This window comes from Mesoplodon densirostris, chromosome 13 (genome assembly GCF_025265405.1).
Source record: "Mesoplodon densirostris isolate mMesDen1 chromosome 13, mMesDen1 primary haplotype, whole genome shotgun sequence".
Lineage (NCBI taxonomy): Eukaryota > Metazoa > Chordata > Mammalia > Artiodactyla > Ziphiidae > Mesoplodon > Mesoplodon densirostris.
The window spans coordinates 13,918,975-13,946,165 of NC_082673.1; the positions used below are offsets into that span (position 1 = coordinate 13,918,975).

General features: G+C 37.3%; 1 protein-coding gene across 2 annotated transcripts in view; it reads left to right on the forward strand.

The window, feature by feature from the left end:
* Positions 1–27,191, forward strand: part of LOC132500843 (uncharacterized protein C8orf34-like) — a 104,774-nt gene that overhangs the window by 60,003 nt on the left and 17,580 nt on the right. The window contains exons 4-5 of one of the 2 annotated variants that reach the window (XM_060116139.1): positions 9,852–9,980; positions 24,224–24,252. In XM_060116139.1, the coding sequence (XP_059972122.1) occupies positions 9,852–9,980; positions 24,224–24,252 (158 nt within the window). The remainder of the gene's footprint in view (positions 1–9,851; positions 9,981–24,223; positions 24,253–27,191) is intronic. The other variant, XM_060116140.1, reaches the window with a different exon arrangement.

The window sequence follows — 27,191 nt, forward strand, 5'->3', positions numbered from 1 at the left end:
AACTATTTGTCTCTCTTTTTTTTTCTTGTGCTTTTGGTGTCAACCCTTGCCTAATCCAAGACCGTAAAGATTTACCCCTATGTTTTCTTCTAAGAGTTTCATAGTTTTAGTTCTTAAATTTAGGTCTTTGATTCATTTTGAGTTAGTTTCTGTTTATGATGTAAGGTAGGGGTCTAAATTCATTCTTTTATATGGGGATATTGAGTTGTCCATTTGTTGGACAGCGTCATTTATTGAAAATACTATTTTTTACTCATTAAATGATGGTCTTGGCACCCTTGTTAAAAAGCAGTTGGCAATGAATGTATTTATTTCTAGACTCTCAGTTCTATTTCACTATTCCATATGCCTATCCTTATATAAGTACCACACTATTTTTATTACAGAAGCTTTATAATGAGTTTTAAAATTGGAAAGTGTGACCTTTGTTTTTCTTTCTCAACATTATTTAGGCTATCCAGGGTCCTTTGCAATTCCATATGATTTTTAGGATCAACTTTTCCATTTCTGCTAAAAAAGGTCATCAAGATTTTAATAGGAAATACATTCTGTTAATAGATCATTTTGGGATTATTGTGATCTCAACATTGTTAAGGATTCCAATTCATGAACATGGGATGCCTTTACATTTATTTGTCTTCTTTAATTTCTTTGAACAGTGTTTTGTACTTCTCAGTGTACTAGACTAGCACCTTCTTGGTTAAGTTTATACCTAAGTTTTTTATTCTTTTCTATGCTATTGTAAACGGAATTGTTTCTTATTTTCTTTTTCCAATTGTTCATTGGTAGTGTTTAGAAATACAACCGATTTTCAAGTATTGATCTTATATCCTGCAACTTTGCTGAGCTTGTTATTAGCTGCAACCATGTTTTTGTGGATTCTTTAGGCTGTTCTACATATAAGTTCATGCTGTCTGCAAGTAGAGATAGTTTTCCTTTTCCTTTTCCAATTTGAATGCTGTTTATTTTTTTCTTGCCTACTTGGTCTGGATAGAAATTTTAATAGTATTGAATAGAAGTGATGAAAACAGGCATCCTTTCTTGTTCCTCATCTTAAGGGGAAAATTTTATTATTTTACCGATCTACATGATGTTAGCTGTGAGGTTTTCATAAATGTCTTCTATCACATTGAAGACGTTCCCTTCTACTCCTAGTTTATTGGGAGCTTTTATTATGACAGAATGTTGAATTTTGTCAAGTCTTTCTCCATCAATCAAAATAATCATGCATTTTAAAATTGATTATATTAACATAATTATTACACCGATTATTTTCTTATGTTAAATAACTTTTGCATTCATGGATAAATCCCACTTGGTCATGATGTTTAATCCTTTTTTTTATGAGTTCACTTATTAGTTTTAGTTTTTATTGCATGGGAACAGCTTATAAATACTTTTTTAAATTTGATTTTTATTTTATATAGGGTATAGTTGATTTACAGTGTTGTGTTAGTTTCAGGTGTACAGCAAAGTGATTCAGTTATATATATACATATATCCATTCTTTTTCAGATTCTTTTCCCGTATAGGTTATTACAGAATATTGAGTAGAGTTCCCTGTGCTATACAGTAGGTCCTTGTTGATTATCTGTTTTATATATAGTAGTGTGTATATGTTAATCCCAAACTCCTAATTATCCCTCCCCCGACCTTTCCCCTTTGGTAACCATAGTTTGTTTTCCAAGTCTGTGAGTCTGTTTCTGTTTTGTAAATAGTTCATTTGTATCATCCTTTTAGATTCCACATATAAGTGATATCATATGATCTTTGTCTTTCTCTGTCTGACTTACTCCATTTAGTATGATCATCTCTAGGTCCATCCATGTTGCTGCAAATGGCATTATTCCATTCTTTTTTATGGCTGAGTAATATTCCATTGTATATATGCACCACATCTTCTTTATCCTTTTCTCTGTCGATGGACACTTAGGTTGCTTCCATGTCTTAGCTATTATAAATAGTACTGCTATGAACATTGGGGTACATGTATCTTTTCGAATTATGGTTTTCTGTGGATATATGCCCAGGAGTGGGAATGCTGGATCATATGGTAGCTCTATTTTTAGTTTTTTAAGGAACATCCATACTGTTCTCCATAGTGGTTGTACCAATTTACATTCCCACCAACAGCGTAGGAGGGTTCCCTTTTCTCTACACTCTCTCCAGCATTTATTGTTTGTAGACTTTTTGTTGATGGCCATTCTGAGCAGTGTGAGGTGATACCTCATTGTAGTTTTGATTTGCATTTCTCTAATAATTAGCGATGTTGAGCATCTTTTCATGGGCTTTTTGGCCACCTGTGTGTCTTCTTTGGTAAAATGTTTATTTAGATCTTCTGCCCATTTTTTGATTGGGTTATTTTTTTTTTGATGTTGAACTGCATGAGCTGTTTGTATATTTTGGAGATTAATCCCTTGTCAGTAGCTCCGTTTGCAAATATATTCTCCCATTCTGTGGGTTGTCTTTTTGTTATCTTTATGGTTTCCTTTGCTGTGCAAAAGCTTTTAAGTTGAATTAGGTCCCATTTGTTTATTTTTGTTTTTATTTTCATTACTCTAGGAGGTGGATCCAAAAAGATATTGCTGCGATTTATGTCAAAGAGTGTTCTTCCTATGTTTTCCTCTAAGAGTTTTATAGTATCCAGCCTCACATATAGGGCTTTAATCCATTTTGAGTTTATTTGTGTTTTAGAGAATATTCTAATTTCATTCATTTACATGTAGCTTTCCAGTGTTCCCAGCACACTTATTAAAGAGACTGTCTTTCTCCACTGTATGTTCTTGCCTCCTTTGTTGTAGATTAATTGACCATAGGAGCATGGGTTTATTTCTGGGCTTTCTATCCTGTTGCATTGATCTATATTTCTGTTTCTGTACCAGTACCATACTGTGTTGATTACTGTAGCTTTGTAGTATAGTCTGAAGTCCTGGAGCCTGATTCCTCCAGCTCGATTTTCTTCCTCAGGATTGCTTTGGCTATTCAGGTCTTTCATGTTTCCATAATCCTTTTAGTATGCTGCTGAGTTTGATTTGCTACTATTTTGTTGAAGATTTTTTCATCTGTATTCAGAAGAGATATTGGTATGTAGTTTTCTTGTCATATCTTTGTCTTTTGTGTCAGGGCAATGCTGGCTTTATAGAATGAGTTTATATGTATTCCCTCCTGTTCTGTTTTTTTGGAAGTGTTTGAGAAGAATTGGTGTCAGTTCTTCTTTAAATGTTTGGTAGAATTCACCAATGAAGCCACCTTGTCCTGTGCTTGACTTTGTTGTGAGGTTGTTGATCATTGATTCTGTGTCTTTACTTATTATAAATCTTTTGTTTATTCTTGAGTAGCTTTTGGTAGTTTGTTTCTAGGAATTTTTCCATTTCATCTAGGTTGTCCAGTTTATTGGCATTAAATATTGGTAATATTCTCTTATAATCCCTTTTAAAAACATTTCTGTAAAGTTTGTAGATTACAGACTTGATTACATTTCTGATTTTAGTAATTTGAGTCTTTTCCTTTTTTTCTTAGTTAATCTAGCTAAAGGCTTGCTAATTTTTAAAATCTTCCTTAAGAATCAACTTTTGGTTTTGTTGATTTTCTCTATTACATTTGTATCTTCTATTTCACTTATTTCTGTTCTAATATTTATGATTTACTTCCTTCTGCTAGGTTGAGTTTAGTTTGCTCTTCTTTTTCTACTTCTTTAAGGTATAAAGATCAGTTATTGGTATAAGATGTTTCTTGCTTTTTAATGTGGGCTTTACAATTATAAATTCCCATCTGAGCACCACTTTTGCTGTGTCCTATAAATTTTGGTATGTTGTGTTTTCATTTTCATTTGTCTCAAGATATTTTCTTATTTCCTTCGGGATTTCTTCTTTCATCCATTGGTTGTTTAAGAGTGTGTTGTTTAATTCTCTCATGTTTGTGAATTTTCTGGTTTTTCTTTTTCTTTTTCATTCCAATTCATTCCATTATGGCCAGAGAAGATACTGTTATGATTTAAATTTTTTTAAAACTTATTGAGACTTATTTTGTGGTCTGACATATGGTCTATACTAGAGATTGTGCCATGTGCACTTGGAAGAAGAATATGTATGGCTGTTATTCTGTGTATTTTTCTCTATATGTCTATTAGATCTAATTGGTTTATAGTGTTGTTCAAGTACTCTGTTTTCTTATTGATCTGTTTAGTTGTTCTATCCATTATTGACAGTGAAGTATTAAGAGTCTCCAACTGTTGTTGTAGAACTCTATACCCTCAGTTACGTCAATGTTTGATTCATGTATTTGGGGTCTGTTGTTAGGTGTGTATATGTTAAATAATTGTTAAATCTTCTTGACTGATTGACCCTTTTATCAATATATGATATTCTTTGCTTTGTAAGAAGTTTTGTCTTAAAGTCTGTTTTGTCTGATACTAGTATAGCCACCCCTGCTCTCTTTGATTTCTGTTTTCATGGAATATCTTTCAATCATTATTTCTTCAAATATTCTTTCTTCTCCTTTTTGGGACTACCATTAGGTGTATGTTGGTACATTATACAAATTGATAAAGTAAGAAAAGTCATATGACCTCTCAAATAATACTTGAATGGTATTTGATAAAGTTTTACATCAATTTCTTATTTTAAAACAAAACTAAATAAAAGGACTTTTAGAATAAAAGGATATTTTCTTAACTGAAGTATTGTCTGGCAGAATCATTTATGTAATATGTATAAAAAGTTTTCTAAGTGATTGTTCTCAAAAGGAAAAAAGACAGTAATATTAAGTCATTAACTTTCATATGGGGTAAATATCATTAACATTCAGTAAAAACATCTCTATTGCTAAAGCTTAATTAAAAATAGATACTATACATTAATTAGGCCAGTGAAGAACAAAATAACCTGTTAGCCTCTCCAGTAGATTGTGAGCTCCTGTAGAATGTCATCCCCATGAGGGCAGGGAATTCTGTTACATTTATTCCCACTGGTTTACTCCCAGCACCTAGGACAGTGCTTTGTGCTATATACCAATGAGTGAATAAATGAGTAAATGAGAATCTAAGGATTAATTAGTGCTAAAATGTGTCCTAGTCTCATGAGATAACAGTTTAGAAGCTGCATTTTCAGATAACAAAAAAGCACCTTACACAGTGCAAGTTGGTATAGGTACAAAGATCTGCAAAATAATATTATGTTTTTAATTTTCAATTTTGATTTGTCATAGAGGAAAAATAATGACAAATAGGGTTCGATGAAGTTTTTTCCTTTGTGGTTCAAGCATTTCTACTATTTACCTGGTGGAGTTCAGTGGTTCTGGTGGAGTGGTTGAGGATGATGAGTAGGGTCTTGGCAGAAAGAACCAGCAGAGCATTTGTCTGTCAGTCCCTTGTGCATGATAGTGTGCACTGATTCTTTTATAGCTATTTCAAATTTGTGATCCAGATGAGAAAATTGAGGTAAGTACGTTAGCTTCAGTTAAAACCAAAAACTAAAACCAGTCCTCAGTAATTTTATTTATGCTTTTGTATTCAGGGGAGGATTTCTCATTTTTTTTAATGTTGCATTTAGCACAGCATATACAAAGAGGAATAGCTGTATATTTGCTAAAATTTTAGGAAAGAAATGAAAAGACCATGCATGTGTATAGAAAACACAAGTTACATAGATACGAGAGAATGAAGATGGCAAAACAATGTCTGAAAAATCATAATATGGAAATGCAGAAGGCAGGAGATATGAAGTAATAAACTCACTGTTATCAATTTTAGGCATATCTATAGTACTGGGAAACCTCCTGGCATATTTAAATGAAAGTATGGGAGAAACTTTCAGGAAAGAATATTAGCATTTATTAAATTTTAGAAAACAGTCTTGAAAGATCTAAATAATTGAAATTATTTTGGTTCCAAAGAAATAGATAGTATCTCAAAATTTATTTGGAGGAAATGGTAAATTTATTATTTAACCCACAGATGGAAATTATTGGTGGAGGTATCAGTGAGTCAGAATTTGATTAATATAATAAAGAATTGTTCAAAATAGGTCCTGTTCAGTATACAATCGGCTGTTTTGTGAAGTAGTGACCTCTTTATGAATGAATGGAGCATGCCCATCTACACGGTGCTGTGGATGGGCTCCTGCTTTGGGGGTGAGTTTTGTCTCAGTGATGTTATAGGTTATACCTAATCTCAGATTCTTTCACCTCATATGGGTCATATTATGTTGTTTATATTGTTCTGCTGTTTTCCATGTCTCCTGAGGATATTTTTTAGAAAATGTATTTAAACTGTAGCCCTGAGTTTTAATACTAAGTATGACCTAAGCAAGGTTTTTTGTTTTGTTTAATATTTGTTTACTTATTTATTTATATTTATTTTGGCTGTGCTGGGTCTTAGTTGTGGCATGCAGGATCTTTCTTGCGGCGTGCGAACTTCTTAGTTGCGGCGTGCATGTGGGATCTAGTTCCTCGACCAGGGATCAAGCCCAGGCCCCCTGCACTGGGAGCGTAGAGTCTTACCCACTGGACCACCAGGGAAGTCCCTCAAGGTTTTTAATCCATCAGAAACCTTTAGAGATTCTCATCTGGAGACTGTATACTGGGTTGATGACTTCCCAAATCACCTTCCATTATTTACTGAAACATCTTTTGAAATTATCCAGTGTAGTTGATTAGACCATGATTATACTGTGGCCTTCCTTGTCCTAGATTTGGATCCTATGATAAATTGGGTATCACAGTGTAGCAAATTGTCACAAGCTACAAAAATATAAAAATAAATTTGTGTTAGTTTCTCTCAAAAGTTGCTGAGGAAAAGAGCTTGGGTGTCATTTCATTTCACTGTAGTGCTGCATATGACCTCCCCTAAACTCAGTAGGTTAAAGCAACAATTTATAATTTCTCATGGTTCAGTGAATGGGCTGGGCAGTTCTGCTGGTCTCACCTGGGCTTGCCCACATGGATACATTCAGGTGGAGTTCTGCAAAGGCTGCTAGGGTGGGCAGCAGGGCATGTCACATGATTATCTGGGGAGGTTGATTGGGACTGATTTTTTTTAAAAAACCTATGTTCTTATTTTTTTTAATTGATGAGATCTTAATAGGATATGGTAATTTCCAGGAAAATTAGATAATATAATGATGCAGATTAGAGAAATTATTCAAAAAAGGTTAACAAAAGTGCCAGTAAATGTTTTGAAGGATCTGGTTCAAATACAGTTTTCTGTCTCCTCTTCTGAGTTTCTCTTCCCTGTGCCTGGGCTTGTCCCCCCGGGAACTCCTGGGGAATGACCTGTGGCGTAATAGCAATATGCCTGGAAGTGTTTTCTAAAACCATTGATCACAATCACTGCTTCCACTGTCCACACTTGAACACTGGTGTGTTGATGTTAGCTGACATCTCCTTCCCAGAGTCCCTTAAAGAAACACGGAGGAAGCAGCTGCATGTTTTTAGTTTAGATTTATTTAAATTATAGAAGTAATGTTTACTTATTTTGACAATGAAAAAAATAGAGACATGTAGAAAGATAGTCTCTCTCCCTTTAGCCCTCTCAAAGTCTACTCCCTCGAAAATAGTTTGCATCCTTTTACATCCTTTTCTTTGTATAAACTAACATAAAATGTGTGAGTTGAATTGATTTATAAGACTGGCTTTAAACTGTACAGTATACATTCTTAAGCAACTTGTTTCTATTATTTTAAAGTGTATTATGGACATATCTCCATGCACATAAATTCAGATCTATGTTATACTTTTCCATAAGTGCATACCTGTACCATAGTGTGAATATGCTATAATTTATTTGTTCCCCTGTTGAAGTACAGTTACATTATTTCCAGAGTTTTGTCACCACAAACTTTTTGGTGAAATAAACAAATATCGTGCACTTTCCGATAAAATAAACAACCTTGTACATATATACAAAAGTATGAGTGTTTTCATTTATTTATGATAATTTACCAGACAGAATAAGATTGCTGAGTCAGAGGATCAGTATGTTTTATTATAATAAATATTTCTGAATTACTTTTAAAAAGGTAGCAGAAAAAAATTTTCAGTAGGTTGAGACAGTCTTTCTTATAGCCTTACCATATAAACTTCTAAAAATTATTTTATTTTTATCAAAACAAAAATATATATGGTTTAAAAAGCAAATTAGTACCACAAGGCAACAGTGTCCTTCTTTTTCTCCTATTCTGCTTTTAATGTGGAACCACTTTTAACCCTTAGATGTTTCTTTTTGGTACACAGATCTGCATATCTAAATATACAAGATACTTATATACTTCTCTTTCAGTTTTTAAATTTGAGGCATTATCTCTTGACTTCCTCTAAGACATTGTGCTTTATACCCAGGGCCCATCACATTCTCATAGTACAGGCAGGCAGCTATTTCAGATGTTGGTTAATGTATACTTTGCATTGGTTTTTTCATGATTATGTTAATTAGCCTTTTTCACAGTAGAGCCATAAAATAGCCCACTGTTAATTTGTTTCTAGAATTAATAATTGGCTTGTTTTTCTGTTTGCTTTGCTTTCTCTGTACCCATCACTAATGCTTCACCAAACCCTGCCTTAAAGTATATATTAAACACTCTCAATATGCTTAAATACATCGTGTTCTTCTGTCTTAGTTTATATTTTATACTTTATTTCATTTAAGAGGTTTTAGAGACTTCTCTCCTGTAGTCCTTTGTCCTCTTGCTCCAGTCTTTACTCCTTAGTTTCCAGACTTTTTCTTAGCTCTCTGCTGAGACCATCCTTTACTGTCATCCCAAGGCTTACCTTTTCCTTTTTCTTATGGAGGATTATCTGTTTCCTGAATCTCAGGTCTTTCCAGTTTTGGGTTTACTTATTTATTTTGGTGGAGCACCTCCATTAGGAGCTTTCTGAAAAAGAGTGCTTGCCAGATAAATTTCTGAGTCCTTACAAGTATCTTGATTGATTCTTTCATTGGATATAAAATTCTAAGTTAGAAGTGATCTTCAGTTGGAATTTTGAAGGAATTTCTCCTGTGTCTTCTGGGGCCAAGCATTGCTATTGAGAAGTCGGATGACAATTTGATAGCTTTTAAAGATGTTCTCTTTATTACCACTGTTGTAAAATTTTGTGATAATATGCCTTACATTATGCTGTCGACATTTTCTGGATCCTTCCAATCTGAAGGGCAATTGTGTTTTTATATCCTTATTATTTTGGCATTGGTCCTCCTTAATTGATGCTTTCATGTTTAAATGGTATGAAATGTCCACTTTTGGGGGGCATCTCTCTCTTCAAGGACTAGGTTTCAGTATTCTCTACCTTGCTAAATCCAGTTACCACTCAGTTCATTTTGCATCTTCCAAAAAAAAAATGTGTAGCTGTTTCTTACCTAATGATGTCTTCTCTCTTTGTTCAACCAATTCTTTGATAAAAGAAAAATACTGTAATGTAATTTTAGTGGGAATTTGAGGGAAAGTGAAGGTAAATAGAAGTATTCAGTCTTCTTTGTTTTATCAGAAGACAGCAAGAATGTCTTAAAAACATTTAATTGCTCATGAAGAAGGTAGCAATTACTTTTTAAGCTGCTAAAACATAATAGAAAATACACTTTGCTTGTGTTTTTCCCTGATTTATATAAATTATTAGTTTTAACTCAGCACCTGCATTTTCTTTGTTCTATAAACACTGTCACACTTCCTTACTTGTTCAGTTAAAACATTTCTTAAAACCCCCAGCTTCATAACTTCCCCTCTGTTTGCTCACAAGAAAACCACTTCCAAACATTTTTATTCTGTACACTGATCTTGATACAGTCTTTCACGTAATGATGAGTAGTAAGTTTTTATCCTTATGTAGCATGCTTATGAAGTAATCATTTTTTTTAAACATAGTGCCAAGGTCAGTAGATCATCCTAAGTGGAACTGGAGGACTAAACCAGAAAGCCGTGATTTTGATGAATTGAGCCACATCCTTCAAGAGAGCAAGAAACTGGGAAAAGCCCTTGAGAATCTCTCTCGAAGTAAGTTTATTTACTTCATTATAATTGGAATTCCTAACCAACATTAAAGTAGAAACATTCGTTACTATTACCAGTAACATATTTCCAGCATCCTCATTATAATTCCATGAGAGGTTGAGGAGTTCTAAGAGCGTGAGATGGGAAATGAGGCCTGATCTTGCATGTTACAGGGATTCGTGGGAAGACTAGTTTCTATAGAGTAGGAGGGGCTATAGACCCCCTCCCCACAATGGCTGTTTGATTCCAGTCTCTCTACAAGGTCTTTGTGCATTACCCAGGGGAGCTGTACACCGAATGGTACCTTGCTCATCCTTCTCTTTTGAACCCTGTCGTTTGGTGTCCTCCCAGTTAACGCGTGTACCTGTTTCTTCCATGACTTTTCTTAAGGATAGTGACTGGGCCAGACTCTTCTTCGAATCCTCTCAGAACCTAGCAACATTCCTTTTTGTAAAAGCAATGATCTGTGACCCTGGGGCCTGGGTCAGAAGTCGGGCTCTGCCACCTATGAGGTGAATAACATGACGTAAATCATTAAACCTGTACGAGCCTTGGTCCTCTCACCTCCAGATCAGGAAGACATGATTCTGTGTGCCTCTTCTGATAGGTGAGAAGGTTTGCAATGATATGTTTCAAGTAAAAACTTTTAAATGTTACTGTTGTGAGAGTAGACAAACAAATATTTTGATTTGATAAATGCATTCTATGTGTGTAGAAATACATATGTACTTTATGGTTTTAGTAGTGAGTTCAAGGTATTTCTGTCTTTCTCTGGTTTTAAAGTAGCTCTTAGTTTTAAAAATTAGGCACCTTGAGATGCGTATTAATGCTATAGCCTCACTAAAATTTTCTTCTGGTATTATGGAATATTAAAGATTCTTAAATGGAAAATAGAACACTAGCAACTTCTAGTGGATTATATTTGAGGATCAGTATGTTTTGTAAAATAGCATTGTATTACTAGTTTCATGATATATATGTATATTTTTTTAATTAATTAATTAATTTATGGCTGTGTTGGGTCTTCGTTTCTGTGCGAGGGCTTTCTCTAGTTGTGGCAAGCGGGGGCCACTCTTCATCATGGTCCGCGGGCCTCTCACTATCGTGGCCTCTATGGTTGCGGAGCACAGGCTCCAGAGGCACAGTCTCAGTAATTGTGGCTCACGGGCCCAGTTGCTCCGCGGCATGTGGGATCTTCCCAGACCAGGCCTTGAACCCGTGTCCCCTGCATTGGCAGGCAGATTCTCAACCACTGCGCCACCAGGGAAGCCCCCATGATTTTTTTTTTTTTTTTTGCGTTATGTGGGCCTCTCACTGTTGTGGCCTCTCCCGTTGCAGAGCACAGGCCCAATGGCCATGGCTCACGGGCCCAGCCGCTCCGCGGCATGTGGGATCTTCCCAGACCGGGGCACGAACCCACTTCCCCTGCATTGGCAGGTGGACTCTCAACCACTGCGCCACCAGGGAAGCCCCACCATGATATTTTTTAAAGTTAGAAATTTCCCTTGGTATATATTTTGGGAGAAGTTTATATATATATGTATATGTGTGTGTGTGTGTGTTTATATTTTGTATTATACTGTAATTATATATTTATATACTATATTTAATTGTATTACAATTTTATTTACAGAGAGAGATTTTGTTTTTTCATACTTCTTAGTTTATAATTCACTAGAGTCTTTTTTATTAGACTTTTGTGCAGTGAACCTGTCTCAGAAGTTAACTTGACTTATGATAGGGTCTCGTAATTTTGCCATTAGTAGAAACTCTTTGCTTGGGGTTCGAGAAAATCCTGCTTTTGTCTAGATTTACTATTGGAGCAAATAATGATAAGTGAGTTTTCAGCTAATTATTACGTTCATGAAAAGAACCCTACCTATTAATATGTCAAAGGCTTTATGTGTGTATATGTATGTATGTCTTACCCCTTTGATCAGAGTCTGTGACTCTGAATTTATCTATAAACGTGAGTTTAAAAAAAAGATTGAAGAAAATGCCCAATTATTACACATCTTCACTTATAGTTTTAGTCAATTTTTGTCCTTTAAAACATGACAGCTACCTTTTAAACACTTGTTATATCATTGTTAATTTGTAAGAAAGCATTTGACCACTAACTAAAACTTTTAAATAAAGGAGTTTGGTGCACTTGCCCAGATCTGTAGCAGACGTTTCAGGGTTTACGCTGTGGTCTGTCCCAGGAAAACCTAGCCTTAGGTGGGGGCTTGCAACTGAGTCGTCTGAGCAGAAGTGAGTGGGAGCTATGACAGGGGCTCATTTAACGCAGGCAGGGAAGTCTGGAGAAATAAAATGGCTGGGGTAGCGGTTGATCAGGAGAGTAGAAGAGATGCAGGTTTGGGACATTACTCTTGGGACAGAGTCAGGGCCAGAGAAGTTGCTGGGTGAGTCTGTAGCTTGGCCAGAATACGGTGTAACATTCTGCATCTATGTATATGATGTATATGATGGAAAGTTGATTTTGGCTTCATTGATCGTTTTAAGGAGGCTCCGTTTTTTGTGGCAGTAGTGGTTGTGTTTATGTGGCATAAGGGAGCAGTTGGTCACACAGGGAGGGGTCGCTCATTTCTCTGTATACGTTTTTTCAGTCTCTTTTAGAACAAGATGCTACTTTCTTGGATGACTTGAGTTTCTGTGATTTTCGCTGAGATTTAATATTAACGTCTTGTCTTAGGCCCAGCATGTATCTAACTACTCAGTTATCAGTTCACCTGAGATGGTGATGTTTATGTACTGATCTCACTGCCCAGAATTGAGCTATTTAATCTCAAACTGTTCTTCCATCTTCCTGAAGGAGGATGTTGTTCATTCTTGTTTGATCTTGTTTGACTCTTACAATGGCTGTGGCTTGGTGACTCTTCCTCTAATCTAATGGTAACTTTATTAACCATTGTTTTATTTACTAGGAAGACTTAGGGAATGGACTCTTTTCTCCAGTTATAGTCAAAAGGAATGTTCATTGTCTTGTTATTGTGGAACTTTTTCTCCTGTGTCCCAGGAAAGGTTGAAAGTTTTTAGTGATCTCCTAATTTTCATACAGTCTCTGATAGAATTCTTTCTGGCAAGGTTGGTCTTTGCTTTATCTTAGTTTTACTTCCTAAAAGATGTTACATACTTTTAAAGTATTTGTTATTTAGTTGAGATTGACAGCAAAAAATCGTTTATATTCCTCAAAATGGTAGAATTCTCTCATCTCTACAGCTGTCAGCTTATGCAGACTGTCCCATGCTGTCTTTCTGGCTTTTTGCAAACCTCCCGATATAATGCTTTATCTTAAAGTCAGTCATGAACTGTGACACTCCTCATGCTGTGATTCTCTCCTCAAGGTATACATGTTAGAATAACTTCAGTGGCTTGGAATAATGCCAGTTATTAGTTTTGTGACCTTGGGAATCTTTCTTCACCTCTTTGTGTTTGTGTCACCTTTCCTGTAAAATTGCAATAATCATGGTACTATTTCTAAAGGTTTTGTGACTATCACATGAGACACTGTATCTAAAGTGCTTGATATGATACCTGGTATGAAATAATTGCTAATTAAATGTTAGATATAATATTCAGTTTCTATTATTGTATAACAAATTACCACAAACTCAGCAGCTTTAAAGAGTACAAATTTATTATTTTACGATTTCTGTGCCTCAGGAGTATGGGTGCGGGTTAGCTGGGTCCTCTGCTCAGGGTCTGGGCAGGCTGAAATTAAGGTTCCGGTTGGGGCTGTGATCTCACCTGGGCTTGGGGTCTTCTAAGCGCATTCTTGTTGTTGGTCGAATTCAGTGCTTGCTCTTGCAGCCCTACGATCCGTGTCTTCTCACTGGCTGTTGGCCAGGGGTTGTTCTTAGACCGTTCTCTCAGGTCCTTGCCTTGTGGCCTCCTCCTCTCAAAACAACAGTGCACTGTTTCTTCTTTGAAGCCACTGGGGAGCATCTCTCTGGAGCTTTGCCTTCTTTTAAAGGGTTCATCTGATTAGGTCAGGGCCACCAGGATCATCTTCCTTCTGATTTACTTAGTCAGCTGTTTAGTAACCAAATCAAGAGAGTGATGCCCTTTCATCTTCAGTGGTCCCACCATGCAGACTCAAAGGGAAGGGACTGCACAGGTATGTATCTTGGGAGTCGTCCTAGAATTCTGCCTGCCACAGATATTATTAGTGTTATTACTGTTTATCCCTCAGGGCCTATAACATGCTTCAGCTGAGTGCTGCCCGACAGAAATGTAATATGAGCCACATGTGTGATTTTATATGTTCAAATAGGCACATTTCAAAAAAAGGAAAAAGAAATTAATATTAATTTTAATAAAATATTAACCCAGTATGTCTAAATTATTTTCAGTTTAATTTGTATTCCATATAAAAATTATTATTGAGGTATTTTATGTTCTTTTCCTTTCATACTGAGGCTTCAAAATTCTGGTGTGAATTTTTTTTTTTTTTTTTTTTTTTTTTTTGCGGTATGCGGGCCTCTCACTGTTGTGGCCTCTCCCGTTGCAGAGCACAGGCTCCAGACGCACAGGCTCAGCAGCCATGGCTCACAGGCCCAGCCGCTCCGCGGCATGTGGGATCTTCCCGGACTGGGGCACAAACCCGCGTCCCTTGCATCGGCAGGCGGACTCTCAACCACTGCACCACCAGGGAAGCCCTCTGGTGTGAATTTTATTCTACAGCACACCTCAGCATGGACGAGCCATGTTTCAAATGTTCATTAGCCATATGCGGCTCCCGTATCGAACACCAGAGCTCTACCTAATGTTAAAACAAACACAGAAAAGCGCTTCTCTTGAGGTTGAGTTACCTCAGGCAGAGGTACAGAAGAATTCCTTCTTCCTCTTTCATCCAGAGTTTCAAAAAGAACAGTTAACATGCACGGTCTCCACCTGCTCATCTTCCCTCACTCCTCTTCCCTCACTCCTCAGTGCAGTTACATAACTGCACCCGTCATTCTACTCAGACCTTTCTCACCGTGGTCACCAGTTGAATCCAAGTTGTCAAACTGAATGAACACTCTTCCTCATCTTACGAAATTGCTCTGGTAGTTTTAACACCGTTGATTACTTTGTCTGCCTTCAGACTCTCCGATCTTTGAGTTTCTGGGACTTGGCCCTCATTTGATCGTTTTTGGATGCTCTCCACATCATATCTTGTAGGTTTCATCCTGACACTTCTCTTTCTTTCCTGCCACTACGAAGGCTGTTCCCACAGTTCATTCTCTGCCTCTGCTCTTTCAAATGCTCTCTGTGTCCAGCCATATCCTCCCTCAGAGATTTAATTATCACCCCTACACAACTAACTCAGATAAGTGTATTTCCCATCCAGACTGTGTATGCTTTTATACAAGATGGTGGATATCCCACTGCCATGCTCAATTCAGTATATCCAAGTAGATCCTACATCCTTCTTTACTGTGACCTTTCTTCTTCATGCTTTGTCTCAGCTGTTGGCATCATCAGTTACTGGTTCAGCCAGGCTGGAGCCCTTCTAGACTCATCTTTCTCCCTAACTGTTAATAATTAATTTCCAAGTCTTGATATTTTCCCTCTATCTTGGGTATGATTTACTTCTCTGCCACATTAACACCCTCTAATTCACACTCAGCACCACTGACCAGACCATTGGTTTATCCATTTAACGTGTTCCATTTTGTTTCATTTCACTCCTGCCCCATGACAGAAAAAACAGGTGCAGTCCCTGCGCATATTGAGCTTGTGGCTGGAGGGATTACCATGCCCTTAAGTTAGGGGAGTCTTATGGCCAAAATCTCTGTGGCTTAATACAGTATAAGCATTTAGTCACTCCATATAGTGTTCCAGGGTTGCAGACAGTTCTATCCTGTTATTCTACTATCTTTAGCACCTGATCCAAGGGTCCTGAAGCAGAAGGAGACAATAGAGGATTATGGGGGTGGTTTCTAATGCCTAGAGGTGGAAGTGCTCACATGACATCACCCACATTCTACAACTGACTGCAAGGGAGGCTGGGGAATGTAGTCTAGCCTGTGAGCCCAGGAGAAATATGGAAATAGTTTGAAGCATGAATAACCATTCCTGTCCACACTCTTGTTTCTCTGTATCTCCAAACAGCCCTCACTGCTATCAGTGGGATGGATCTAGAGTGAAAACTTGGCACCACTTGTTGCAGACATTCAAGGGCTCCTTAAAACCTCATAGAAGGTGCTCCGTGCTCTGACCCTTAGTCATGTGTCCAGTATCATCTCTCATGACTCATCATCAGGCCACTTGTGCACCAGAAACAGGGAAGTTTTTCACACTCACGGATGTTTCCCCATTTCATGTATTTGCTTACGCTGTGTCTGCGCCCTGAAATCACACCCCCACTTGCCCCCAAGCTAATGTCTGCTCCTCTCTTTAGCCTCAGCTCAAATGCCACTTGATGATTTAGCGCTGCTGTCTTTCTGTGGAATGGATCTGGTACCCCTCTTTTTGTGCTTCCATACTTTTCTCTGTACGCGCTTAAATGCTGTGATCTGCTTTCACAGCTCTCTGAACTCTGAGCTGCGGGGAGTCCAGGGGCACCTGGACTCTCCAGCATGCAGCACAGTGATCAGCGCGTAATTCAGTCACAATTCGCTGGGCGAGTGCCACCTCTGCTTTCATTTCTTCCTGGTCCATCTTCTCTGTGACCCCTCCCTTACTCTTTCTTCATTGCAGATCTACCTTCTGCTTCTCTAAGTGTGGGCCTTTGATGTCATATTACATAGGTTTTGGTTTTTATATATTTGATTTGTTTTCTGAGATCTTTGGCTTTAACTGTGGCCTGTCTGTTAAATTAAACAGATAGGTAAGCAAGTAGGAGCCCAAGTCTTTTCTGAGCCTAAGGCTTTTGCTGCTTTTGGCAGTTTTCTGTGAAGGAAGGCAATGATAGGATGAGTATCTTTAGTCCATTTAGACATTGGTCTACAGATTGTAGTTCATGTGAAACACTGGCTGGAGCTTTTCCAAGGAAAAAAGCCCAGCTGTTGGGAGAACAGAGGACAGATATTTATGCTCTGTGACTGATAATAGCCATCGGGACTCAGCCAAGAAAAAAATAGCAGATGACTTTTTTAGTTCAGCAATCATGAACATCCCCCAAAAGTCTTTTCTGACAAACAGCCTGAGGAGTTAGGGAATAATGGCCTATGAGTGAAAATGGAAGCAGATGATGTGGTAATCGTTTGTTCATTGCATGCAGACCTCAAGTTTACCTTTTAGTAGGAGAGAGAGTTGTGAAAAGCAGAATTTCAAAGCCTCGTAAGGAGACTTGTGGGAGCCTTCAACAAGGAGGTTTAGCACCAACGTGGTGAAGAATATACCTGAGTAGAGTCTGTAAGGATAAAAAGGTAAAGCTAAGGTAAAAGGAGAGTGAAGGTGTGTCATGAAGTGGGAGGTTCCTGACAGAAAAGCATGTGTGTAAAAAGAAGGAAGAAAATTCACAGAAACATTTCAGAGAAAGAAGAAAATTTTGTATTGTTGATGCATTAAGGATGAAGTGAGTAATAAAGTCAACGAAGGTGGAAGTCTAGGTGGCAGGGGAGTCGGGGGTGAAGGTGATCCTGTGTTTTCGAATGATCACTCTGGTGCCAGGTGGAAGATGGAATTGATATGGTTCATGTCTCAGGGCAAAAACCAGACGATGAGAGCCTGAAATAGAGCGGTAGCTATGGGATAGAAAAGAGGGAATGGTTTAAGACAGGTATTGGTACTGGTCAGCGGCATGTTAGCAACCAGGCTGCACGGCAGGAAGTGAGCGGCGGGCGAGCGAGCAAAGCTTCATCTCCCGCTCCCTGTCACCCGCATTACCGCCTGGACCATCCCTGGCCTCCCCCACCCCCCGCATCCGTGGACAAATTCTTCCATGCAGCCAGTCCCTGGTGCAGAAAGATTGGGGACCACTGGTTTAAGAAGTGTAGAAGATTATATGGTTAAGACTCATTGCTATTAAAGAGGTGTGAGGATAAAGAGAGAATGATGTGCTTAGATTGTTTATTTTTTGGTTTTGTTTATAATCAAGGTACTGCCTATAATCAAGGCCTCTGCCTCAGATAGGAATTCAAGAGGTTTGAAAGTGGAGGAGGAATGTTGTTTCGAACACCTTTGGTACATCCAAATGGCGTGGATAGCCCTCCTCTGTTCCCAGCAGTCAAGTGTGTGTGTGTGTGTGTGTGTGTGTGCGTGCGCGCACGTGTGTGTAAATTGCCTATTTGGAGAAGAAATTTGATTAGGGATATGGGTACAGGAATCTTTAGCATATAGGGAAAAAGAGCCCTCCCCCAAACACACACCATCAACATTTGAGATACAGGTAGAAAAGTGATCTAGTTGACACTGAAAAGGAATTTTCGGACAGGTAGGTGGAAAACCAAGGTAGAATGCTTTCAAAAAATCAGGGAGAGAAAATATTTCAGAAAATCTAGCTGTCTGAAGTGGCAGATAACTTGGTAAAAAAAAAAAAAGATGGGAAACACATTCATTGTGTGTGCAGCCATCTCCAGGCTGTGCTTCCACTGTTTCCTGCAATGGGATTCATAATAGGAAAAGCTGGAAATTAAGTATCTTTTATTAGAGAAAGAAAAATGGATAAAGAAATCATGGTACATTCACACAATGGTATACTTCATAGTCATTAAAAATGATAGTGTAGAAAATATTTACTAATATAAAAATATAGTTTTATACAAAAAGCAGATAACAAAATAGTATGTTTGCCTTTAATTTTGTTTTATATATGCATATAGAGGCATACAGCATTTGTATGTATGCCTGTATATGCTCAAAAAATTATTTGGAAGAATTCACAAGAAACTGTTATCATTATTTATGAGTGGAGACTTGTTTTCCTTTTCCCTTTATTATATTTTTTATTTTGTTCTGTGATAAATATGTATCGGTTTGACCAAATGAAATAAAATAGGCTTTTTGCAAAAGGAAGAATCGGGGTAATCTGTCTTTACATTCTGATATCATTGGGATTTTTTCCAGTAGGGAATCAGACTTTGGAAAATAGCTACTTCCAGTTTATACCATATGAATTTTCTGATCTACTCTCATGAAATGAATTACATTGACTAAGCTGTAAAGAATCGTGAAAATTTGCTACTTTCGTTTCTCTTAGTTACAACCTGATTCTAACTCTAGGGCTAACCTGATGCCTGGGAAAATGGAAATCTTGGTGGAGCAGGTGGCTCCTGTTTACTTGATGTAGCACAGCTTGGAATGTGAGAACTGTTTTGGAAGAAATTTCTGATACCACTGAGACCTCTCTGAGGGTTGGAATAAATGGAAAGGCCCATAAGTTGAAGGACACAAATGAAAGTATCCAGATAGGTTTGCAGTACAGCAGAATCAGGAACCAAGCTCTGATATGCCTGTGGGAGCCCTTGCCTCTTTATCTAGAAGAGAAGCTTAGTTTCTGAAGGAACTCATTTCCCCCTGTTCATTTCCAAGAAGCCCACTTCTATCTGGGACACCACTGCTGCCCTAAGCCAAGCCTCTTTGGCTACTCTGAAAGGACAGTGTCTCCTGTAAGATCTCACTTGGGCTTTTAGGAAGACCATGTGATCCCGTGTGCATCAAGAGTCCCGTAATCAAATCCTGGGCCTTCTTTCCTTACAACATATTGTAGCAACCCACTGTATTTTCTCTCGCATATTCTGTTCCCCACTGCTCCTCAGTTTCTATAAAATTTAAAAATATACCTTAAAATAAGATGGATCTTGAGAGTTAATGAAGTGCCTTAAAGTTGTTAATCTCATCTCAGGGAATAGCTGTGAATGTTCTGCTTGGCACTGGGAGCAATATCCTGGCTACTCAGTATGAACGGTTCTCATTAGAGCTTCCTGCTTCTGTAAAGAAGCGTTTCTTTAATATTCTTCCAATGGCTTTTAATGAGGTTAAGCTTTGATTAAAATCGAAATACAAAAAGTGAATAATTTCCTAGGCAATTTGACGTGGATAATGAGAGCCTAAAGAATTATACAATATATAGTATTTATTTAGATAAATTCTTAGGTAAAAATCTTCAAAATATTTAAATGTTAAGAAAATGTAACAATAGGTATCTGAAAAAATATGTAAGACCAGACCTTTAGAACAATTAGAGGCATAATTTCTTCCCAAACCAAGTTCCCCATTTAGTTAGTTTGAGCTTTATTCTGGGACTCATCACTTCTTATACTTTAATATGTCTTCATAGCAACCTTTTTCTTCATCTTAATTTTCCATTGGTAAAATTTCTTGGCCCTGCAGAACCGCTCCTGATACTTGCTAAAATGGACTGAACAGAGGATGTAGGGAGCTAGCTCACAAGTGAGGTGCAAGTTCTGTGTGACATGCATTTTGACCATTCAAGGTCATTAAGGCCTGTTGACTTACTTACCTGCAAGTTCTTGGCTACACTCTAGATAGGTGAAGTATTGCTGCTATCTTTATGAATAATGGATTCATAAGTCTGAGGTGTAAAAGAAATTTAAAGACCAACTGATCACTTTCTAAAAACTGAGTGAGGAAACTCTTTTTGCAGGGCCAAGGGCATTAATGCAGAAAGTTAAAAATAATCAAGGGAGTTTAAAAAATCTCAGACAATTGAGTCATGGGTTATTTAATTCCAGATATCTAATTTTTATGGTTTTGGATGAGAAAGAAAATTTTGTTTTATGTACCTACTCTCCCTTTCTGTCTTTTAAAATAGATTAAGTCTTTTAAATATTTATTTTTAAACAATATATTCAGTTCTAATCTTGAAATCGTATTGGAAAGGAACATTTTTGTAATATTGTATCAATGTAAATATAAGCATTTGAAATATATATTTGACTTCTATAAACTGGACTAATGTGTTTACATAAACCATTTGGTACTTATCTTGAAATCTCAGTTATTCCAAGTGAGCCTGAATAATTTCATATATTTTTTAAACCCAAATATTCATAAATGTGTGATATGCTAGACCTCTAGAAATGTTTATCATTGCTCAGAAAGCTGTGGGATCTGTCTGTCTCACATGTACTCCCTACTGTAGACTCATTAGAATATCTCAGAGTTCTTCACCACACTCACTCAGTAGTGATGCCGCCCAGCTGCAATGCTACCTTCATGAAGCCTTCCCTCCCTGAACTGTTGAAGCAGGTACCTTCATAATACAGCAAGTTCCTGAATAATTGTTAAGCTTAGGTCACCCCGAACCCCCAAAGTCATGGCCAGACTCTGTTTTAGTGTAGTGACACATAAAACTTCTTAATTACCAACAACTTTTACCAAAGAAGAATTTTATGGAATATTGTTATGAAAAATTCATCTTGAATACACCTGTGTTTCTAGTTTTATCTACAAGGGGAAGATTGGTGCCATTTATTGAGATGAAGTAGGGCATAGTATTTTTTCTGCTCTGTGTGTGATTAATTTACTAGTTTTAGTGGACTGAGATGATACAGCAACGGGTAAAGTAGCCTCCACAGAGAGGGGATCTTTACTCAGGTTCATTTTCTTGAGACTACTTTCAGATTTTCTCTTCCAACCCAGTTCGTTCTTTCTTGTGCTTTAGAGTCTGCTGAACGTTGGCTTCAGTCTGTTCTTATTTTCTGTGTCTCCTTGGACTTCAGACTTTAGAATTTTCCTTGCCTCTTGGCCCAGGAAGGTGATGGTCAGCATGACAGCAGAGCTAGAGACTGACCCCTTGGTAAAGAAAAACAGACAGAGAGACAGTCAGGAGAGAACAGAAGAGCTGCTGAGAATGACAGATAGATGCAGACAAAGATTGACGTGGAAAAGAATCTCTTCAGTCCTACTTTCTGTTCAATTGATATTGATGCTATGAACTTCCAGGAGCCTGGGGTTTGGAATTATTACATGGAGGTCCATAGAAAAGCCAACCCCCAGATAAGGGCTAGGACTAGATTTGTCTGCAAAGGTTTAAATGAACCAGGAATCAGAAAGTATGCTAACCTCTGCCATCTCAGGGTTTCTTATCACGTGTCACTCCTTTAGGAATAATAAAAATCATTTCAATTAGAGGTGGAATTGTGCCATCGGTCTGTTGTTAGTACTCTACAAGGAAGTAACAAACTGCTGAAGCATATCCTAAGGAGCGAGGCTTGGTTTGAATATTCAGCAAACATTTACTGGGTTACGATCATGTGCTTGGATATGAACTGTAATGGGAGCTGTGGAGATAAAAAAAAAACGGTAGCTGCCTTCAAATAACGTGATGGTCATAACTCTAAATCCTTAAGTCCTGTATGATGTCTTCTGGCATATAAACCAGGCTTATACTGGAAGAAACTCCATGATGAAACCAAATTATGAAAGAGACCCATAACCCTTTCCTTCCAAATCCCCTCACAAACTTCATTTCCCTGTAATTTCAAGAGCTCATTAAACAAAACAAAAATCAAAAAAAGCCTCATGCACTCCAAAGTTGAAGGAATTTAGTAATGATTAACTATAGATGTAGAAAACTAGCTTGGACCACCAGAAGATCCCACTACAGTTCTTTGGTGAATTGGACAAAAGACAATGTAGCTCAAATTCCTTCCCTCTTCACCCCACCAACCCACACTCTGACTGTATTCATTACGGTCAATAGGAAATGGTTTCTCTACAGGGTTTTCAACCATGTGAATTGTGAAGTAGAGGGAATGCTCTTTTGGACACATTTTCTTTCTAATAACTTCTTCAACACCATCTCAGAGACAAGAAAACAAACTTTTTGCCATTAAAAAAACCTTGATTTTATTTCATTTATTTTTTTACAAAGAATACCCCCCACCTGGGGTGAAAAATATATCTGGTTAAGTACAAAATATAGTTTTTGTCATACAAAAAGATATACAATTAAAAAGCAACAAAAAAATGAAACCACCTTCAGCCCACATACTTTCTCAGGAAATGGAAGATAGAGCTCAGTGCTCTGACACAGGACCGTGAACAAAGTGCTAAAGCTGAGAGAGACTGAGCAAGTGCTAGAGGCTGCAGTGAGAGAGGGGCTGTCAACATCCCTGTCTCCTAACACTGGGCAGGAAGGGAGCCTTCACGGCTTTTGTGAAGACCTGCCCTCTAGTTTCTCATGGCAACATAAAAAAACAAACAAACAAAACCACAACACTGGGGTTTGACACCAGCTTCCCTCTGTCCTATGTCCTAAACCTGAGTGCTGGCCACACCTGCTCCAGTGCCTGGCCACAGTGCCTGTGTGCAGCCATAGGCACAACATCATTCAAACAGAAGGGGAAGTGAGACAATGGGAGGATTATGTCTTTAGCCTGACGTGTTACGACTGAAATGCCCACAGGGATTCAGCAACTGGCTCAGAAGAAAGACTGTGCTGGTGATAAAGATTTGCTGGTCATCACCGTATAGAGGAATAAAAATGTCCGTGGTATGGGTTAGGTTACCAAGGGAAGTGTACCCTTGGCATTTCAGGAAAGGACTCCCTACCCTCAGAGAAGAGTATTCCTGTGAAGGAGACAAAGGAGAATAGAAAAGGTAGGGTAGCATTTCAAGAAAGAGAGTGGGGTTAACAGAGTCTCTCATCACAGAGAAATAAATTAAGAACTAAAACTTTTTACGTTATTAACTTAGAACAATTTTGGAAGAATGATAAAGACAAATATTGGACTGGCGTACATTGAGGAGTGTGTAGATGGGAGAAGCGGAGCTTGTGAGGAGGAATCTTTATCCATTGGCTCAAGAAGCTGTTGATCTAAGGGAATGTGGGACAGATTCCTTAAGTTCTCTATTCTGTGTCTCATCTGGAGAATAGGGGAATTAAAATACATGACCTACAACCACCTTTCTGCCTTAATGTTTTATCACTCTAGGAATCTGAATCAGTTCTTAAGAAAGAACAAAATTGTAACAGGCTAAGTTGCACTTGATTGTCATCACATAAAGACAACATCTCTACAGTTGTCTTTGCAAGTTTGCTCTGCATTTAATAGCCTACAGGCTGGTAGGCTTGTAGGTACCTGTTTTGTTTGGTATTTGTTTTGTTTTTGTTGGATCATTTGCATTGTTTCAGCAGTTCACTCTGTTACAGTTGACTTAAATTTCTAATTTGTTTTCATCAGTAGAAAGGATGGTACCACATTATTTTGAAGCACTCTTAAAAAGAAAAAGTAGGATGGAAAATTCACTAGTTCTACAAATTGGAACTTTCATTTTTGTTTTTAAGATTGGGTTATTAAGGATTGCTTCTAAAACTTTTTTTTTTCTCTCTCTCTCTTGAATCCCAGGTATTGCAATTTCAGATGAACTCGATAAGGTACGTTGAACCATCTAATGAAAATAAAATATAGAACTTACATTTTAATCCATTGTCTAAATGAAAGAGTTTCTGAAACATAAAGTGTTCAAATATAATTTATTTGGTGCTAACATTTTAAAACTTTCAAAGTTATATGCTTTCTTTTAAGAAAGTTATTGCATGAAATATATAATATCACCTGTTCTTTTGAGTTGAGAGTTTTAGAATTTGGTTAGAGAAAGCTGAATCACTGAATCACTATATTAAAAATGAAAACTAATATAAACTATTTGGATTCTGCCTGTATCTAGATGATGATGATGATGATGGTGATATGGAAGACACTTGTACTTTTCTATAGCTACCCAATAGAAACCTTACTCAGTAAGATTTTTTTTTTAATTCCAAGATGCCAAGGGAATATCATGGTGCCTTGGACTGGGGTGATAGTTGTGAAGGTGGTGAGAAGTGATATGATTAGGAATATATTTTAACAGTAATGTCAGTGAAACTTGCTAATAGATCAGTTGTAGAAGAAATCAGTCAGTGATGATTCCTAGGTTTGGGAGATAAGCAAGTAGGTGAATTGTGGTGCCATTTAACAGACTTGGAAAACCTGGGGAAATAGCAAATTTGGCAGGTTGGGATAGCATCAAGATTTCTCTTTTGAATTGTTTAGTTTGAGTTGTCTATGAAACATATTTATATGAGTTCTTGCTCATGAGTGAGATTTGATTTAGAGTTATACATGTAGGAGTCACTGAAATAGAAGTTCTCATTTTTTTGGTCTTAGGACCCCTTTATACTCCTAAAAATTATGTAGAGGACCCCAAAAGCTTTAATTTATATAGGTTTCATTTATCAATATTTGCCATGTTAGAATTTAAAACTGATAAAAATTTTACGTTTATTCATTTAAAAATAGCACTGATAAAACCATTACATTAACAAAAATAACATTTTTATGAAAAATACTTTATTTTCCAAAACAAGATATTTGTGAGAAAGTGGCATTGTTTACATTTTTTTTCTTTTTCTTTTTCTTTTTTTGTGGTACGCCACTTTTGTGGCCTCTCCTGTTGCGGAGCACAGACTCCGGACGCACAGGCTTAGCGGCCATGGCTCACGGGCCTAGCCGCTCTGCAGCATGTGGGATCTTCCCAGACTGGGGCACGAACCCGTGTCCCCTGCATTGGCAGGTGGACTCTCAACCACTGTGCCACCAGGGAAGCCCTGTTTACATTTTTGAAAATCTCTTTACTGTCTGGTTTAATTGAAAATTTTAGATTTTCATATCTGCTTCTGCATTCAGTCTGTTGTGGCTGAAAAAAAATCTGACATCAGATTGGAAAAAAGAGAAGCACCTAGAAATAGCTATCAATATTTGGTGAACATTGGTCCAGATGTCTCTCTAAAGAGAAAACATATTGAAATTTGGCTTGGTGCCTAGATATATAGGTAGAAAGAAAGTGATAGAAAGTATAGTGCAAAAAATGGGATTATATAAATCATGACATTTTAAAATAATAAACTATAAGGTAATAATTATAATTTACAAAAGCAATAAAGTTAGTATCCTTCTATTCCAAATAGGACTATACCTTTTGAGTTTTGTACCAAAAAATACATTTCTGATTTACTAAATAAATGAAATTTATGAATGTACTTTTAAATATGAACTGATAAACCATCCCAATATTTTTAAATTATTTAAATTTCAATCTGTACTATGTGCAAAACCAGATCTTGACTGTATACCATAGCAGGTAGAATAAGTGGCGGGTGAGGTCTCCCAGCTTTGTCCTGCTCTTCTAGTCCTCCTCTGTCCATCATTGTCTTTGCCCCAGCTCGTCTCCTCCGTATACCGTGACTTTCCTTATAATTTGCAGAAATTTAATAATCCCTGTCTTGTATTTATTTTTTGTGTTCATTCTAAGTGCAAAAACATAATCATCACTATTTCTGGGTTCACTCTTTTGCTCCTTCCAGTATATTCCACAAAGCCCTGCCTGCCTGAGCCATAAGTTAGCTTGTGTGACTGCTTGGCCCTTGTCCTTCCCTTTTTTTCCTGGGCTCTGACTTGCAGCCTGGTTGGTTTCTACATCAGCCTTTTTTTTGGTGAGCTAAAGGACACACTAATTGTTCTTTCAACTGAAAATGGATTTCACCTTCATTGGATAAAAATGTGGAAGCCTTGACACTTGGTTAAATATCATCCTTAGGATACATCCTCCCCCCTCTCACCTCCTCTCTTCTAAGCACTCACTCAGGGGAGTTTCCATTTAACTAAGCTGCATAAACTGCAGATTTTCACTACTTACCTAATGTTCCTATTTTTGAAGGCTTCTTGGATATTGCTGAAATTTATTACATATTTATTATTTTTCAATAGGAAGATGCCAACTATTGTAATAAATAAGCTTTTATTGAAAAAAATATGTCAGTGCAAAAAAATTGTTCCCACTCTCACATCTGATATTCAGGAGTACAAAGTTATACAGAGGACACACAGGCTTCCAGGGCCAAACCACCATCCTTTGCCTGCCCCTTGGGGGAGAGGGAGAGCCTGCCCCATGGCGCCCTCTGCTGACCATGAAACTCACAGCCTTGCATTTTTCTCGCTAAGAAAATGTGAATCTCAGGCTGGTACTAAAACTGTAGTTGAAAAGAATGATTTAAAAACTCTTAGAGGAAAACATAGGAAGATCACTCTTTGACATAAATCACAGCAAGATCTTTTTTGACCCACCTCCTAGAGTAATGGAAATAAAAACAAAAATAAACAAATGGGACCTAATGAAACTTCAAAACTTTTGCACAGCAAAGGAAACTATAAACAAGACAAAAAGACAACCCTCAGAATGGGAGAAAAAATTTGCAAACGAATCAGTAGACAAAGGATTAATCTCCAAAATATATAAACAGCTCATGCAACTCAATATTAAAAAAAACAAACA